A 19,082-nucleotide genomic window follows, 5' to 3' on the forward strand; every position below is an offset into this window, starting at 1 on the left:
TTGACTCAGCAGGCACCCTGGGACTGGTATAGGGCAAGTGACTTTGCTGAGTCTGATGTTGCTTTATGATCTTTATGAAATTAGAGAGGCCATATGGATCTGACTACAAATTGTGTCTATATGGTTGCTGAGGTATTTAGGAAGGGAATAGAAAAAGGGAAAGCTGGGTTGGTAAAAGGGGCTTACTGCCAAGCCTAAAGGCCCAAGTCTATTCTTGGTACCCACATGGTAGGAGGAGAGAAATGACTCCTGAAAGTTGTCTTCTGTTCTCCATCCCCCAAACACAATGTCACAGCATCCACCCCCATAAACAAATAAATGAATAAGAAAGAGAGGAAAGCAGGTAATGGGGTCTATTGCCCCACAGCAAATGTAGACAAGTGCTGTGCTTGGCAAAGGCTTTTTAACCCAAGTAATGGTTCACAAAATGGGGGAAGGAAGGAAGGAGTGAACGACAGATCAGTGCAAGTGGAAAAGCTTGTCTTAGGACTGTGCAGTTATCCCCCAGTATACTGTGTGCATTTTTCCCCTACAGAAAAGGGTACTGGGAATAGAGATTGTTCAGGATGGAGTTCTGTTAGAAGACAGGGCTGATTGATGGAGGCGGAGGCCAGGGAAGCAGCCTGAAGCCTGTTTGATCCAGGGAGCAGGCTCAATTAGTGGGTGTGATGGATTACAGCTTTGATCTTTTACTTGTCCCTGGGCAGAGCGTCACAAACCAGACCCATGGAGCCTATCAAGGTTGGGGAGATGTGTAGTTCCCCAGGATGAGATACTGGATGACATATGGAATATTATGATTATGGATGATAAATATCTAAATAATGTGGTGCCCCCATTCATATACCTAAATTGTGTTTTGAAAAACAAAACAGTTGACACAAATGTGGGATACTTTTTATGCTATATCTCTAACTTTAAAAATATCCCTTTAGATTGAATTCCAAAACCAATTAGCATTTGTTTAGAAGAGACAGCAATGGACCTTTAGAGGCCCTGCCCACCCTCTCTAAAAGGATTCGTTATGTAATGTTAAACTTTGTGCATCTTACAGATTTGGAAAAGCATCTGGAAGAACAGTAAAAATAGTAGTTGAAAAGTTTAAAGGAATGCACCCTGTGTGGGCAGAGAAAAGGCACTTCTAGGAACACAAAGTTGTTGAGTTAAAGGAATGTGAGTGCCCTGAGTAGATTACCTCTTGAATGATTATTGGCCAGGGAGGGTCAAGAGGACCCCATAAAGTATAAGTTATTGTCGCTGCTGTTACCTACATGTTAGAACTAGATGCTAAGTTTCTACAACTGAAGACACTGTATGCTTTAGTTGCAGGACGTTAAGAAATCAAATTTGGACTAAATTGGGAGCTCATTTCATGTTGGTAAGCTTTTGTAGTGCTTGAAGGAACTATAGCAGGATTGTTGAGGAGAATTGTGACCAACAGTCTTGCTTGGCTATGGACCTTGTGTGCGATACTATTGACACATCAGTCAGCATAGGCCATTGGTTCAACAGTGGCACAGCTGATGTAGGCACAACCAACTGCTTTCTGCTTGAATTTGAGGCCCACCTCACAGGATAGAACTCATAGCTGATACGGTAAACCAGGGTAAAACTGTGGCCGGGAGATTATAGGATTGAGGGAGGCCACTGTTACTGTTTTGTGAAATAGGTATTATGTACCTCTTAATTTGCCTTCTAAATATTTATGCTCATACCCACACATTACTGCAGAATTTCCTTTTCCTCCTAGGTAGCAGTTACTGCAGAAGTTGAAAACCAGTCAAAATACTGAGAAGTGGCTTTTGCTGTGGACACAGTGCCACAGCACTCTGCCATAAACAGAAGGGACTATCCAGAAACTATTACCACTCTCTCAAGAAACCTTGTAGAAGAGAGGGGAGAAAGAATGTAGCAGCTGGAGGAAGGGGTGGAGTTGTTGTATAGTTGTTTCCTTTGAATTGAAATATTTCTTCCTGGAGGGAGGGGGGAAGGCTCACAAGACTCAGGAAACTCATCAAGAAGATAAGCAACTTTCAAGGCTTAGGAAGCTCATAAAAACTTTCACCACCCAGGAAACCCATCACCAAGTTTACAAAAGCAGCGAACAGCTGTGGTAGGGAAGGAGACTCCTCAGTGGAGCTTCCTGCAAGCTGTTCATGGGACTTTAGCGATGCAGGTTTCTTGTCAGCCATGCTGTGTGGGCTTTTCAGAGATGTGGCCATCTTCCCTTGAGTCACCTATGCTGACTCATAAGTAAGCCATCACCTGTACAGCTGAAAGTATTCCCAGTAAATTTGTTTCCTCACCAAACTAAACTTGGATGGAGTAGGTTCTTTGTTTGTTACCATTGCACTATCTGGTTGCACTATTGCACATCTGGAAGGGACGTTTTTGCATATCTCCCCAGGAAGCGTCACACAACCCTTGTATAGTGTAGAGTATACTCATGGATTTGATCTATTTCAGTGAATGTATGGAAAGCCAAATCATACAAGGGAAATAAATACACAAGGCATGTGTGTCTAACAAAATAGCTCAATGGGGCAAAGGCATTTGATGTCAAGCCCGATGACTTTAGTTCAATCCTTGGGAGCCCATATGGTGGAAGGAGACCACCGACCCCCATGAGATGTTTCTGATTTCTACATGCACGGTGGCATGCGTGTGTGCCTCTCCTTATACAATAAATAAAATATAATAATTACAAAATAAAAGGGAGAGAGAAGGGACACAGCCATTTCCCGTTAAGAACACATCCTCAGGTCCTGAAGGTTTGATGGGAATCACAGCCTCGTTGTCTTTTTCTATCCCGTGCCTTAGTTCCTTTCTTCCACTTGGTGCTATGAGTGACAACTCTCCAGCTCCCTAGTCTCAAATTCTAAGTATTTTGGGGTTTCAGACTGCGGAGGACTTGTGCGACACCGACTGTCTTTTGTCGTTTCAGCTAGCGCATTTCTTCTTTCCTTGAAAAAAAGAGTCAGACAAATGAAAAGATGCATTTGAAAACCAGGCTTTATTGTGCTTACCTGATGAAATGGAGCCTGTAGTCCAATGTCTTATACACAATGTGAAACGTTTAGATAAGGAAATTTACAAACGAGGGAGCTAACAGGCGACGTGAAGAGAAGACAGACGCTGTGTTACTAACTCCTGAGACAGGTTTAGTGGATGTCTATTATCGTTCTGCATGATCTTCTTGTTCGTAATGAACTAACCTAACAAAAAAAAATCATCTTGAGAATTTAATATTCATTAAGCCCAGAGAACTAAGCAATGGAGTAAGATAGGTTTCTGATCAGTCAGAGCGATTGTTAAGAAGATCTAACAGCACATAATCACCACAGGATGTGGTGTGTGCTGCCACTATGCACTTAGGTATGAAATACTATAGAAGTAAAACAGAGTGATAAATAATTAGCTTTGGTTGGGGAATTTAGGAGGAACAACAAAGAGGAGATACTGAGACTGACTCTCAGGACAGACAGAAAAAGTGTGTGTTAGGGTAGGGACAAAATTTGGCAGTTCCCGGATCCATGACAATTTTGTGTCATTGGAACCAGGCAGCAGCAGGACACCAATATTTTGGGGGAGTGAAGTCCAGTAAGGAAAGAGGAAATTACGTCATTGCTTTTCATGTGTGATGTTGCCGGCAGCACATGACAAGGCCAGCAGAATTAGGTAGATGAGGAGGATGAGCTTGAGATGAGTCACACGGAGGAGCTGGGATGACTGGATACAAAGGGGAACTGTGGTGCAGGAAGATAGAAGGGTCGAGATTTTTGCCTATTCAGTTAAACGGGTGACTTAGTCTTTCTGTGACTCTCAGCTTCTTAATCCATGACATGGGGTGATGTATCTACTTCAGAAAGCAGATGGTTTCATTGTTTCTCAAGAGCTTTAAGTGAGTTCTGTGCCGAAGAGCACAGGGCATGGCACATACCATGAACTGAATAAATGTTAGTCTTTATGCTGACAGTGGACCATTGCCTAGCACAGGGGAAACAGGACAGCAAGGTGAGAGGTCAGGAAAGACTCCGCTCAACTGGGGGCACATGAAGTTAGAGGTGATTTTTGACATCTACAAGAAGATCAGGGTTGGAAATAAACATGAATAAGATGAGATGAAAGGGTTGAGACTGGCGCATGTTTAAGAAGTGACAGATAACCTATAAGAAAAAAGGCATGTCTCAGTTTCTCATTTTCAAAGACACAGCCATGTTTAGGTCAGAGAGTGGACCCTCCTATACTCAGAGACTTGTATAGGGCTGTTGAGAACAGACCAGACCACCAGCCAGCAAATGTTCACTACCATCACAAATTTATTCATGAATTATTAAAGTAAATATTTCAAGGTCTGAAAGCCTCTAGATAATACTCTGCTCATTATTTTACTTCCTCGGGTTAGAGGTCAAGACTTCTACTAACTTTCATTTGTCAAAATATCTTAACACTTCAATGTATTTTGGAAAAATTTCAAAGGTTTCTCATACTAGCGAGCATTAAGTCGTGCAGTGGAATCCTACATATTCCTCTTCTCTTCCTGTTAATTCTTACGATGTTAATGGTGGAAGTACACGCTGCTCCCTCATTTTGTAAAAACTCACCGGAAACATGCATGACTACGATCCCTAGTTTAATATGAAAGCAGTTCTGTTCAGATGCAACCAAAGACCTCTATGCAAACTTCTTTAGTTTGTTGGCCTTGCCAACTGAAAAGTTGTGTGGTTGACTACACTACAATGGAATTAACATCTCAGTGTATTTGCATTGAACTACTTTTAGCAGCTTTAAAATAATAGTCTATACAAGTATTCATTCAACAGATGTTTGGTGATCCATCTATTTATGCAAAAATGCCAGATGTGTGCTATGTCTGGGGCCACGGGTCAAGCACTGGGAATCCACAGCAGGTAAATAGAGGCTGTGCGTCAGGGCGCAAATGTATGAAATCTCACATTGAACTCCAGAGTTCCCAGCTCTCTGATATTGTCAACATTTTTAATCTCCTTAGTCTTAATGCAAACTAGAAGAAATAATGTCTACTTTCCAGGGCTGTTATATTGACAACAGTATACAACGTAGTAACGGCTACCATGCAAAGCAAGCCTCTGGCGAACTGTTACAAACTCTTTGTCCTGCAGGAGCTCTCCGTTTCACTTTAGTTATTATTTAGATATAGCCCTCGTCCCTTCTGTCTCTTTGAGGAGACAGGTATGGTAGTAGGTGAATGGACTGGTGTATGTGGATGAGAGAAGGAAAAGATGGGTCTGAAACAAAATAGCATTAGTTCCAAGGACTCAGTTAAAAGGACCCAGGACTTTATTGTGTTCTGGCATATTCTTATAGTGACACCTCACTTAATGCTCATAGTCATCCTGGCTAAGGTACTGTTAGCTACTTCCATTTTACAGAAGGGCAACCCGAGGTACAGGAAGCTCTGGTTCTTGCTCTAAGGCCACTAGGAAACTAGGTTTTAGATTTAGGTGCTACGGTGTCAGAGCCCACATTTCTGACCACTCACGTTTTCTCCTGTTTGTTTTTCAGGCTTCATTTATACCAAGTAGAGACTATGCTCTTTAGAAAATTATCCAAGTAGTCTTTTTTTTTTTTTTTTTTGTTGGTGTGTTTTTGCTTTTTGAGACAGGGTTTATCTGTGTAACAGCCCTCACAGTCCTGGAACTAGTTCTGTAGACTAGTCAGTCTGGCCTCAAACTCACAGAGATCCATATGCCTTTGCTTCCTGAGTGCTGGGATTAAAGGCGAGCACCGTCGTACAAATCAAGGGAAATTAAGGAAAAAGTCAAACAGAAAATAGGCATAAATTTGGAAGAAGCTCTGGTTAAATAGTTTCTTCTCACTAGGTTTTAGCTAAGACTGGTCTGTGTTGACATAGCCCAGACCACACCCTTCTCCATGCTTGTAGACGTTTTCCGGGGACGCCCAGCCAGGCTCTTCTCTTGTGATGACTAGTTTTATGGACTTTTTTATTAAAAATACTTTAAATAGCTCCATTTCCCCACTCTTTGGGGAGCATGAGTTGTAACTTTTCATTTACTTTGAGCCACTGATGAAGCCCTGTGTTTGTGAAAAGGGATCATCCTGCCTCACCAGCACTTTCCACTAGAGGGCACTGTGTTAGACAGACCTCCTCCTGTCTCAATTTTGTGTGTGTGTGTGTGTGTGTGAGGGGGCACACACATTGTGGCTACTAAGAGATCCTATTCTTTTGAAAGAATACTTTGATTTTTATGGACATATTGGCCATAATATAGTTAATTTAGAAACACTGAAATGGGAAAATAATATAACTCCTTTTTTTTTTCAGAAGAATCTGAGAATTGAGTCCTAAGAAGGGAGTGAATAGCTTATATCTTCCTAAATCACAAGATTCCTAAAAAAGAAACAAATGAAGGCTGGTTCTGAGTCCAAAGGCCACCTAAAGAATTAACATGCTTCAAGCAAAACTGGTCTTATATGTGGTGATGGGGGCGTTGGGCTGCATTCCCGTCCGGCTCCCGGCTGCCTGGCTAGCTTATGCACTGAAATAACAACACACAAATTGTATTCTTTTAAACACTGCTTGGCCCATTAGCTCTAGCCTCTTATTAGCTAATTCTCACATCTTGCTTTAATCCATATTTAGTAATGTGTATATCACCACAAGGTGGTGGCTTACCGGGAAAGATTCAGCATGTATGACCTGGCGGCTGGCTCCATGGCGTCTGTCTCAGAGAGGAGAGGTATGGCGTCTGACTAACTTCCCTTCTTCTCAGCATTCTGTTCTGCCTACTCCATCCACCTAAGGGCTAGCCTATCAAATGGGCCAAGGCAGTTTCTTTATTAACCAATGAAATCAACACAAACAAAAGACTCTCCCACATCACTTGTAGAATGCCTAGAAAACTCTTGCCTCTGGTCTTTTAGATGTAGAACTACACAGCAGAGCTTTAAGATGCTGGGAACTTGAGTGAGCTCATCAGGGGAAGGAGGCAAGTTGGAGGAGGTCTGTCCAAGACTCCTCAGCTAGATTGCAGGCTGAGGAGTGATTTTGAGAAACTCTGACTTGTCTCCATCCTTTATGACCAAGTGTCTTTATTCCTTTTTATGTGTACTCTCCAGGGCACTGTCTCTTCATGCCCAGTTCACCACTTCAACTGACCTAGTGTGGAGGCCATGTTCCCGTGAAAATATAAGTGGTATTTGTTTTTGTTTTTAGACGGGTGTCTCATTAGCCCAGGCTGGCCTTGGACTGGTTGTATAGTTGAAGGTGCCTTTGCCTCCTCAGTGCTGGGATTATAGGCGTTCATCACCACACTTGGCTTTAGCTGGCCTCTTAGTTGGCCGGTCAGAGATTCTTTTCTCTCCAAATGCCCTTCCACTAAGGCACTAGCTGATTCTGCATCTTCATGACTAATGTGTGGTGCCTCTTGGCTTCTATCGATCTCTGCTTCCAGCATGTGCCTTCTGAACTGACTCCTCCCTGGGGTTTCTATTCGGCAGCATTTATTGCTCTCACATAGGCTACAATGTGTTATGTTGGGATGTGGCAAATGCAGATGGAAATTAAGTAATAAATAAAAGTAACGGAGTTTTTAAAAATTGTGTCAGACACACAGAGGAATAAGAATTACTTCTGTAAGTCAAAATGAAATAAGTTAAAGTAAAAAAAGGGCCAACAGGGGGAGAAAAAGTACAAAATTTTAGCTGCTCATACCAGGAGCATAGAGGAGGTAGGTACCATTTGAGGTGGGAATTGGAGGGCATATAAACAGACAGGGGTAGGGGCATACATCCTGCCTGAGGCACTGCGTTAGCAATGAAAAATGAGCTAGAGAATAGGTGTGATGTACCTGAGGAGGTACCCAGAATGCATCCCACAGGGGGCAGACCTCTGGTTAGTTTTCCTGCTTCCCTCACTTGGAGTCCCCCTATCTTCTGCCTTTTCTAGCACATTCCCTTCTGTGTTGAGGTCTGGCCTTAGCCTTGTACCTCCATTAGAACTTTTCTGTCCTAGCTCATGGCACAGTTTAGGACTTAGATGTAGTTAGTGTCAGTTCTGGAATTGTCTCTTTAGCTAGATAAGGGCAAGATATAATGATAAAAAGATACATTTTGGGTCTTGCAGCCCTGGAAACAGTAATTGGTGCTAGAATACTCTAGGGATCCATTCATGGGGATGCACAATTTCCTTTCTTTTCCTCCTTCGCCTCCTCTTCTCCTTTTTAGAGCCTTTATTAAATTTGTTCTTTGAAAATTTCAAGCATTCTGAATGCTGTCTCCTCCAAATACTGAGAATTCTTATCAGAAAAGCCTTTGTTTTTATTGAGCTATATATTTTTCTCTACTCTCCTCCCTTCCTCCCCCTTTCCCTTCTACTCTCTTCCATGGTCCCCATGCTCCCAATTTACTCAGGAGATCTTGTCTTTTTCTACTTCCCATGTAGATTAGACTCATGTATGTCTCTCTTAGGGTTCTCTTTGTTGTCTAGGTTCTCTGGGGTTGTGAATTGTAGGCTGGTTTATCTTTGCTTTATGTCTAAAAGCCACTTATGAGAGAGTTTATATTATATTTGTCTTTCTGGGTCTGGGTTACCTCATTCAATATGACGTTTTCTAGACCCATCCATTTGCCCGCAAATTTCAAGACATCATTTTTTTCACTGTGTAGTACTTCATTGTGTAAATATACCACATCTTTTTTTCATTTTTTTGAAGTCCAAAAATGGAAATAGATCAATTTATTACAGTGTATAGACACAACCAAGTGATTCATAGTCAAGTTTTAGGATAAAACTTAATACGCAGAAAATACTTAAAATACATTGTTAATTAAAAAATAGTACACCTTCTTGTACATGAAAGAACTTGCATCAAATGTCAACAAGAGTCGTTTTTCCTTCATGGTTGGTGTATGAGTGATTTTCTTTTTTTAATTTTTATTATAAATTTACTTAAATTCTTAAATTTCATTATACATTCCCAATCCAAGTTCCCACTCCCTTCCCCTCCTCCCATTCTCTCTACCCATTCCCCCACCTCCCATCCACTCCTCAGAGAAGGCAAGGGACATCGCTTTGGGGAAGGTCCAAGGCCCTCCCTACTATATCTAGGCTGAGCAAGGCATCCATCCAAAGAGAACAGGTTCCCAAAAAACAGTAGAAGCAGTAGGGCTAAATCTTGGTGTCACTGCCAGTGGCCTCTCAGTCTGCCCCAGCCATGCAACTGTCAACCTCATTCAGTGGGACTAGTTTGGTCCTATGCTTGTTCCTTCCCAGTCTGGCTGGTGTTTGGTGAGCTCCCATTAGCTCAGGTAAACTGTTTCAGTGGGTGTACCCATTATGGTCTTGACCACTTTGCTTATATTCTCATTCCTTCCACTCTTCAACTGGACTTTGGGAGCTCAGTCCAGTGCTCCCATGCAGGTCTCTGCCTCTGTTTCCATCAGTGACTGGACAAAGGTTCCTTGGTAATATTTAAGATATTCATCAGTCTGAGTACAGGGCAAGGGCAGTTCGGGTACCCTCTCCTCTATTGTTTAGGGTCTTAGCTGGGGCCATCCTTGGTACCACATCTTTATTCATTCTTCAGTCAAGGGGCATTTAGGTTATTCAGGAAAGCTTTTATAAACAACCAATAGGAAAATGAACAGAAGGTATTGAATGAAAATGAGGACATTGACTGCTCCTAGGTATGGTTAGAGATAAGGTTTTATTGTAGACATGAGGGAGTGTATAGCCAGGGGTGTCTGAAGGATTCCAGAGCAGAGAGAGAAAGTGGCAGATTGAACAAAGCCAGCAGAATAGACCACACCATGAAAGGAGAGAAAGAGGGGGTAGGGGGTAGAGTGAGAGTGGAAGAGAGGAGAGAGGAGGACCAAGAGGACCAAGAGAGAAGGAAGACTGACAGAGAGAGAGAGAGAGAGAGAGAGAGAGAGAGAGAGAGAGAGAGAGAGAGAAAGAGAGAGAGAGAGAGAGAGGAACAGAGGCTGGGAAGGGAAGTGAAGCCCCTGGGCTGGAGAGGGTTAGGCTAGGGGGTGGGGTGGGAAGAGCAGAAAGGAGCCACAGGCTGAGTGGGCCTGGCCAGCGTGCTCTTTGGTATGCTAACAGGCAACTCAGTTATCCATTTGTCCCAGGTTTCTTTGGGACCCGACAGATATCAACAAATTTTCAAAACAGAATGAATACAATCAACAGTAAGTATTTGGGCATATGGGAGAAAAATTTCACCTGTCAGATAGGCAGAGCGAGGGTATAAGGACACCAGCACACTTACTGAAAACGAAAATCAGTTTAACCTTTTCAGAAGACAAGTTAGCAGTACCTCTCACGCTTTCAAATGTGCCCAGGACCTTTGTGGGACACACAATTTTATTGTACCCAAATACAGCTCATTCCTACTGTGGAGCCTGGTATCCCTGGGCATTTGAGATTTAGCTGGTAAGGATTGTTGACACAAAAGACAGCCATGGCCTCAAATGATCACATGCTGCCCTGTCCAGACGGAAATTCTTCCTCATGACTGGCAGCTGGTTTTGAGCTTGTGTGTGTGTGTGTGGGGGGGGAGTGCTGGGGTGAAGGAACTCCTCCTTAGCTTGAACCCTGTGCCGGTCTGAGCTGAAACAGCAGCTGGGGTGAAGCCAGTTTCACCATCTGCAATGTCATTTCCTAGGTTCCCTCTTATGTGCATGACTCTGCAGTCCTCAAGATCTCTTGGTTTGATGGTTTAGTTGCACCCACTTCCTTCAGGGTGTCAGAAATGTAGCTGGCCAATTTCTTTTGGAGAGTGAGGCTCTTGGGCATGGTGTCTTCTCACTGAGGCTGTCTGAAGTAATACACAGGGAAGGCAAGCCTGGCCAGACAGGAAATCTTATGAGGCTTCTGAAGATTTCCAGCAGTCTAGTCTGTACTCTAGAGAATATATCAGCCTGGCTTAGGGCCACAACTCAGCAGCTGTGTCCTGCATGACGGCTCCTGAATTGAGGAATGAGAAGGGGTAGCCTATACTTGGCTTGCCATGCCATGCGTTCAAGTGAGGGGTTACTTATACTCCAAGCATGCCTTTCCTAAGTTGCTTAAGGTTCTTGTAGCAACTGTGGAGGCTTTGCATCAGGTTTCCTTATGCACGTTGAGTCTGCACAGAACATCCAAGTGTCCAATATTGATTGATATCTTCCCACAGCTGTCGGGCAGTGATGCTGCAGTTAGACCTGATAATTCCAGCTATCTTCAGTCTTCTTTAAACGTGAGCAATCTTGATGATTTCATCCAGTGTTGCTGCGCACCGCGCCCCCGTGTCTGCATTCAGTGTGCTTTTACCCAGTTACCGAGCTTCAGGCAAGGGGCTGGAGGTTAAAATACACAGACACACACAGACAGAGAGACAGAGACAGGGGTCATCCTTGAATTCCCCAAGAATGCCCCCTTTATTGTGTTCAGGGGCAGATTATATAGAGATAGCCATGCCCCAGCCAAACCCACCAGAAACCACTCTCCTGCCATCAGGAACTCCTGAAGGTCTCGTGCTCAGAGCAGCTGTAGGCACTCAGATCAGGGATTACAAGAAACTCAGGATCTGGGGTCTCACTGCTCCCAACACAGTGTGCCATAAAATAACTTTTCTATGCTCTGTGATGTGAAGAAGTTTGGTAGGTACCATGTTAGGGACTCTGTCTTGCTTCTTACATAGAAAGGATTTGATAAGTAAGGACAAGTGTCCATAAGCCCATTTGGGTACAAGTAATGCCCAATAACAGAAGGTTTCCTGCTCTGCCTGTGTGTTTGGAGGTGGTGAGTTGCAAAGCCCTGGTATGGGACAGCCAGAGAAAGTCTTGGTCTCCAGGACACCTGTCCTATCGCTGCTTGTAACTTCAGTTCCTGGTGGGAGAACGCTGTCTGCTCACCTAGACGACAATTTCATTACCCAAAGTCTTGGAAAGTCTGTCATCCTTCATGTTGTTTTTCCACACCTGTGTAAGAGAGGGAAATATGAAAACATGTTAGCTGGATGATGTGGCTGGCTAAGTCCAGTCCCAGGAGGTAGTTAATAACAGGTGATATCTTAGATTTCGCCAGTACTTAGGGGAAATGGGGATAGCAAGGCTATTTCCTTGGGTGAGCCCTTTCCCTTTGTTCTACATAGCTAAAATAATAAAAACCCAGAGACAGATATTACAAAGCAGCCAGTCACTGGTTCTTTCCTCTAACTCAGACAGAAATGGTGATCCTGCTTTCACGAATCCTCAGAATGAGACTGGGCCTGAGAGCTGTCTCCTCCCGCCTTTTATTCCTCTCTCATGCTGGGGTTAAGGGTGTGCACCACTGCCTCCCAGCTTCTATGGCTAACTAGTGTGGCTACTGGGACTAAAGGTGTGTGCCACCATTGCGTGGTCTGTATGACTGACCAGGGTGGCTGATCTTCAACAAGCTTTATTTATTAAAATACAAATGAAATGTCACTATAGCTCCAGCCACCCCATTTGGGAACTTCAGGGAACTTCCTAACCCAGAAAAGGTAAGTAGAAGGTGTTGCAGGAGCTCCTTCTGCTCCTTCAGCCAATAGCCGCTGAGATACCAGCCCATTGGGGCGTGGTCTCTCTTTTTAAAAGTGCGGCCACTTCCCTCCGCTCAGTCTCTGGCTTCCGGCTCCGCGGCTCCCTTCCTGATTGCGCAGAGGGCTGTTGTCTGGGACGGTGATCTGTAAGTTTTTCCCCTTTAAATAAATAACCATTCTATTAATCATAATTCCAAACTGGTGTGGGATTGTTTGTGATTTGCGCCATCAAGAAGGGAATAGGGGTATTTGACATTGGTTTTGATTGTTAGGCTTCAAGCAACATCCAGGCTGCTTTGTTTCCAGTTCAGCCTTAGTTCGTTCCGTTTCCAACGATTCCATTTTCACCTCCACATAAAGACAAGGAACTGCCAGCATCTCATCACCACTAACGTCTCGTGTGACCTAGTACTTAGGATGCTAGGAGCAACTTTCTCATTGGCTTGAGAAGACTTGAGCTTGCAATCAAATATTAGTGGATGGGATTCACCATGGTAGGCAGAACAAGTGGAAAAAGAGAGTTAAAAAGCTACACAGGATTTACCTTTTCAGAAGGCTGCACTGAGGAGTAAATGGTGTTCGTTGGCTCTTCCTTGCGGGGCAGCACCTGGAAAAGAGGTATTTTCCCCTCGGTGAGAACGCAGAAGACAACCCGTAAGAATCTCCCTTCCTAATTCTGCTCTCTCCAGCACCCATTTCTGATCCCACTTTACTGGGTAGCCTCCTTTTTTTGGCATCAGCTCTTGTTCCATCCAACTTTGGATCAGGTAGAGATAAGGATGATGGGTGGCAGATGGGTACAGCCTTGTAGCAAAAAAAAACCTTCAAGAGCCAAAAGGACGGTTCTGTGTAGTTTAGACTGAGTCTTGCTCAGTTGGGAGTTTAGCTTTCTGTGAGTTATGTGAATCTCTATTCATATCCCTGACAGTTCAAGCGGAGGGACAGACTAACCAGGGAAGCCTGAGTGTCTCCCTTTGGTCCTTGGCAGACTCCAAGGGAACAGGCTTGTGTAGGCACTGAAGGTGAGCTTTGTGGAGGCGAGGCACAGGCAGGCAGACCAAAGGCAAAAGGTGTGGGTTAGAGTGAATAAAGAGTCTGAGAAAACAAGCTTCGGATAGACCAGCTAGTGTAGTTCCAGGGTGTCCATCTTTAGTTATACATCCTTGGAACAACCTTAGCAATGACTTTGCCCTGTCGGAACCCAACAGCATCCTTCGTTGTTTAATCCCATCAGGGAGAGCTTCTTAGACACAAATCACATCTAAGCCATGGCTACTCCTTCATGTGAAGCTCTGGGTTTTATACCACGGAAGCTGCCATGAGGAGAAAATGGATTATGCTTGCTTTCATGGGGAGATCCATGACATCATTGCCTTAGCATAGTGTCTCTTGGCTGGTCCCTCCAGATTCTTGGCTGTAGCTTCTTACTATGCAATGGCAAACAGCAGACAATTGTTTGGCCCAAGACTCCTATTCTGCAGATAGTGGTAGGATGCATTCAAGAGTAGCATCAGCTCACCTTGGCCTCAGGGATTTCATCATAGATTCTGGACTCCATGGAATGAGCATTTCTTGAAACTTCAGAGTATGCTGTTTCCTTTGAGATATCACCTGCCACAAATAAACAGAACAATAGTCTGTGAAAGGCAGACAGGGTTTTAGAGACTGTTTAGCCTTATTTTATCTTTCTGTGATAAAGAAATAAAACCCAGATGTTAAATGGCCCCCACCCTACAGAGAAGGGTGCTTGGACCAGATGGTCTTTCCATCCCAAGAATAACATGTGTGATAGGACACATCTCATTCAAATCTCACCAAAATCCCAGTGGGAATTCTTTTTTATTCCTGAGGTCCAATTTAGCCTAAAGAGACTCTTCTCAGTCCTGTATGTAATTCAAAGGTAGCTCTGGCATTGATGACCGTGCATGACTAGTGGACTTTCTATGTCAGGGTCTCGGTTGTTTAAACTGACTGATTCTAATTATACTCAGTGCTTTATTATCCTGGTGCATAGTTGACTATAACCACAAGCATTCATGAGATAATTAAGCATCTATTAAGCTTTTTGTTTGTGCCAGGCTCCATGGGAGGCCCCAGAGAAACAAAGGAAGGGTACATAGATCCTTAATGAGGCATTAATCTTTTTGTTTAGTATCAACACAGTGTTTTAGGGTCAAGCTGAAAAGAGATAGCCAGGATTTTGTGCCTTCTTATTACAGGACACCAAAATAGGTACAAATGATGGGTCAGATCTGAGATTATCCCAGGGCTCAGTAGTTTAGAGCTAGTCTGGTCTCTGCCCCAGACTCAGTAAGAGAGTCGGACAAAATGCTCTCAATTTTATTCGTGGGTGCAACGAATAGTCTGTCCCCATTTCTCTGTCTCTGTCTCTCTATCTCTATCTCTCCTTACTCTCTCGGCTGTGAGAAAGAGAAAGATGTTTCTTTGAGTAAACATGGAGATCAAGCCTGAGGGATGATGACATTCCCTTCTGTAAATCTGATTGAGTTATGATGCATGTCACAAAACCTTTCCCTTAGAATGCCTCCTCTAAACCATACTCAGGCCTGCCAATTATACACACAGGAACTAATATTTACCTAGTACCAGGGGCCAGGCTGACTATTACATGTGTGTAATCTCCTTAATAAGTATATACAGTAAACCCATTTTTATGGCTATCTCACAGCTGAGGAAATGGAATCTTAGAGAGCTAAAATAACTGGTCAAATAATAGTCAAGATGGAATTCCATGTATTTTGTCGCAGTAATGAGAAAAGTAACTAATACGTCAAGGGTCTACTTTGGTAGGACTCAAGGAAAGGAAAAAAAGAACAGCCCCCCCCCCCCCCCCCCCGCCGTTATAGTTTGTAAGAATGAAGGGCCACTTCTCTCTCAAGGTGTAGCGCAGTTGGCAGCAGCGTTTGTCCATGGTGAATGTGCATGTATTGTGAGGGTTTGGCCTATCCTCTCCTTTCTCACTCTTTCCCCCCATTCAAGCATTGCTGTTGCTCGCCAGAGCAGGTGGGAACAGAGCGAGTGGTTGATAGTGCTTTTGCTGATAATTTCTGGCTCCTGGCAATACTTCCTAATCCAAAAGGTCCATAAGTCACCTAGGTTTCTCCTGGATGGTGAGTCCTCTCCTTTCCCTTCTGACCAATCCGCAGCAAGTGTGACACTGTAAAATTTTACCTTTGGGGTTGCTTTGACTTCATCAGCTGGAGAGATTTGACTGTTGAGTGAAACCAAATTTAGTCTCCATGCACCAGGAGAGTCTCTAGTCTCTTATATTTTTGGTTGTAAGCCTAGCCTTTTAGTGACCGACCGAGCCATTATCTCCCCAGTCCGAGAGTCTCTGTTCTAGAGTGACACCTTAGCTTACAAGCACATCTCCATGGAGATAGCGCAATGTAGCCAGGTGTTGTCCTTGACACTAGGGTTCTGTTGCTCCCTCAAATGGTTCATTCTGGGTAAAAACTTCACCTCTGGTAAGGCCCACATGATGGGTCTCATGCCCATTATTCCCTCAGACTTAGCCCTGAGATGTATTCTGAAGAAGTGGTTCAAATTTGAATCACAGGTTATCAAAAGAAAAATATCTCCCCTAGTTTTACTTTGTAATAAAACTCGACCCTTAATATCCACTCTCAGGTCAAGAATGCTAGTCACCTCATTACACTGCTGTAAAACTGAGAATTAAAATTCAATCTCTTTTGTTATAATTTAGGTAAGGACATAGGTCTCCTATATTTAAGCTTCATGGCCTCATCATAGTCCTTAAGCTGCAAGAGGGATGTTGGCTGTGTCTTCCTAGATTGTCTCAGACTAGTTCATCTCCTTTCAAGCCAACTGATCCACCCTCTAAAGGTGTGAGACCTGGGAGCATAGAGCCTAAAAATGAGGCAGATTGAAGTCTCAAGCAATAGCCAGCATTATTCAGAGCATCAGACAGTTTGTACTCTGAGGGTTAAGAAAAGTCACCTGAGTGAAGTGTACAATCCCAAGGACAAGGCGCATGTGGCAAGATCATCTTTTCCAAAGAGGCAAATAAACAAATAATAACAACCAGTTGTGAAGAATGACCTGAAGTAAACACCCTCCCATCCCCTACTCCAGGGAGGAGCACAAGAACACATTCCAAGAATGGAAGAAACTGGGGTCACAAGGCTCTTGTTTCCTTGAAGTTTTCTCCCAAGCACTGAGAGTTCTCCTCACAGGACTTCATTCCTGGACCACGCTCCAACACTCAACCACAGGTGACACCTTTGGTCACCTTTCCTGTGTTGCACTCAAGTCCCTACTCACCAGCCACTCTGTCTAGCAGCTCTGCTTCCTCCCCTCACTCCTCCCTCTCTACATGTGGAGTTCTCTCTAACCGCCATCTTTCCTTACCCAGGTCTTTCCCCCTCACACAATCTTAAGAGCTTCATATAGGGAATCCAGGGAAGAATGAAAAGTCATCCTCTCTTCAGAGAACATTCTTCCCTTCCCAATGTGGCTAATGGATACCTTTGCACCATTTGGATGCATATGTGCACCAAGCCCCTCTGGATATTAGATAAAACCTTCAAAAACTAGACGAGGGATCCCAGACTCCTTCCTCACTTTATGAGACACAGTCCTCCAGGTCTTTAATAACCGGGAGGATCTATATCTATATATCTACGTATCTATCTATAACATATATATATACACACACACATACATATAGATATATACATATGTATATGTACAGATCAGCTAGATAAAGCGAACCGGCCTCTGAGGGATGGATTCCTTTTGAAGAGCACGCGGGCTGAATTTCCCAGTTATTACCCCTCGTGGGTCAGTTCACCCAAAGAACTCCCATTCTTTCGGGCCCATGTTTACTTAGCCTTCTGGCATAATTGATATCCTTCAGATTAGAAGCCTTTAGCCTTCACAAGGTATTGTCTCAGGAATATCAACCATTACCGTCAGTGTTGGCACCTGTCTCCACTATAATAACTTCTCAGCCAATGAGTTTTGTCCTTTAACTTCTTGCCACCTCCTTCTCTAAAATACTACTTAAGCTTTTTTTAGCCTTATGGTTCTACAACCCTATGGCAGATCAGAAACCCCAACCAGAGACCCTTGTCATCCCCATCAGCTCTGAGGCAGCTCTAGTAGAAACAAACAAGACTGGCAAATGCTTCTTTGGCTTTACCACTACGGTTTCCAAAATGATACCCTCCACTCCATCCTGGCTAAATAAATGACCTCACTCCTGGGGAGAAAGAAAGCCCATTCTCACATTTTACCTTCCAGGTCAGTCCCATCGCGCCTTCTCTTGTAAAAATAGAACAGAAATACTGGAAGTGGAATGAGAAAAAGCAGAGGGAGAGCAACAGCCACTCCACTTGGCAACACAGCATGGCGGAGGAGGGAGCTGGAAATGTCTGGAAAGAGAAATCGTTGTGAGTCTTGGCTATCAGAAGACAGGGCTAAAAGATTCTGTGCAGGTTTGTCTACATTCATGGCCATTGTCAAAATGGGATGCCCTTCAGAGAGTGCCAAAGCTCTTCAATTTACAGTCTGAATCAGAGTCAACCAGGGGCTCCTTAAAACACCTGGGAATGCTTAGCACTCCCTAGAAGGCTTTGGTCTTTCTCCCAGTAGGCTACTTGGGTGAAGATACACCCGGGCTAGTGTCAGCACGGAGGAGGCACATGCATGTGACGATTAGCCAAAGGTTAAGCCTTGAAGCTCTTCAGAGTGATTTCTGAGGCTTTCCAGAAGAGATGGACGGAGCTGGTTACCTGTGCAGAGTTGCTGGGCAGTGACAGAGCTGGAACTGTTGCTGACAGGGTTCTGGACGGTACATGTGTAATTCAGTTTTTGATCCTCAGGGGACTGGAAGATTTGAAGGACGTTGCTTCTCTCTCCCAAGGGACTCCAACTGTAAGTTACATTCTTTTCTTCTTCCTCCACAGAGCAGGTCAGTGTGACATTACAAGAATTGTTGACAACTGTTATTAAACTCTGTGTAATTTTTGGTTTTCCAAGCCGACCTGTGAGGAGAAAATATACTAGCCTATAGTGAGCTGAAACCAACATCTATAACCTTCTGCGAATCAACTGTTAACTTTTCAGGAATTTGTATGATAGATGTTAATCACAGCATTAAAATTAAGTTATGACAACAAATAAATTATACTAAAATTGTTTTTAAATTATTTTTGGTATTTTATTGTAGTCTGTGTACTGGTGGTGAGTTACACACATTGTATCCATGCTCTGTAAGGACATACCGACAAGCATATCCTTTCAACCCTGTAGATCTCAAAATCAGCCACAGAAGGTTTTAAAAAACGTTTTTCCTATAGTTATTTATTTTTATGTCACTCCCATTAAGCATTTAACAAGAACTTTTTTCTTTGCTTTTTGAGATTGTGGTGTAATTACACCATTCCTTCTTCCCTTTCCTCCCTCCAAACCTTAACATACACCCCTCCTTTTTCAAGTTCATGGCCTATTTTTCATTATTTGTTGCTATACACACACACACACACACAC

General features: G+C 43.5%; 1 protein-coding gene across 1 annotated transcript in view; it reads right to left on the reverse strand.

Annotated features, from left to right (window-relative positions):
• Positions 1-9,688: 9,688 nt before the first annotated feature.
• The window catches only part of Cd84 (CD84 molecule), a 34,829-nt gene continuing 25,435 nt past the window's right edge, over positions 9,689-19,082 (reverse strand). The window contains exons 4-9 of the mRNA XM_038349320.1: positions 18,326-18,577; positions 17,828-17,965; positions 14,068-14,159; positions 13,093-13,155; positions 11,899-11,964; positions 9,689-11,340 (exon numbers count right to left, since the gene is read on the reverse strand). Coding sequence (XP_038205248.1) covers positions 11,899-11,964; positions 13,093-13,155; positions 14,068-14,159; positions 17,828-17,965; positions 18,326-18,577 — 611 coding nt within the window. The 3' untranslated portion in view covers positions 9,689-11,340. The remainder of the gene's footprint in view (positions 11,341-11,898; positions 11,965-13,092; positions 13,156-14,067; positions 14,160-17,827; positions 17,966-18,325; positions 18,578-19,082) is intronic.

This window comes from Arvicola amphibius, chromosome 12 (genome assembly GCF_903992535.2).
Source record: "Arvicola amphibius chromosome 12, mArvAmp1.2, whole genome shotgun sequence".
In the NCBI taxonomy this organism is placed as follows: domain Eukaryota; kingdom Metazoa; phylum Chordata; class Mammalia; order Rodentia; family Cricetidae; genus Arvicola; species Arvicola amphibius.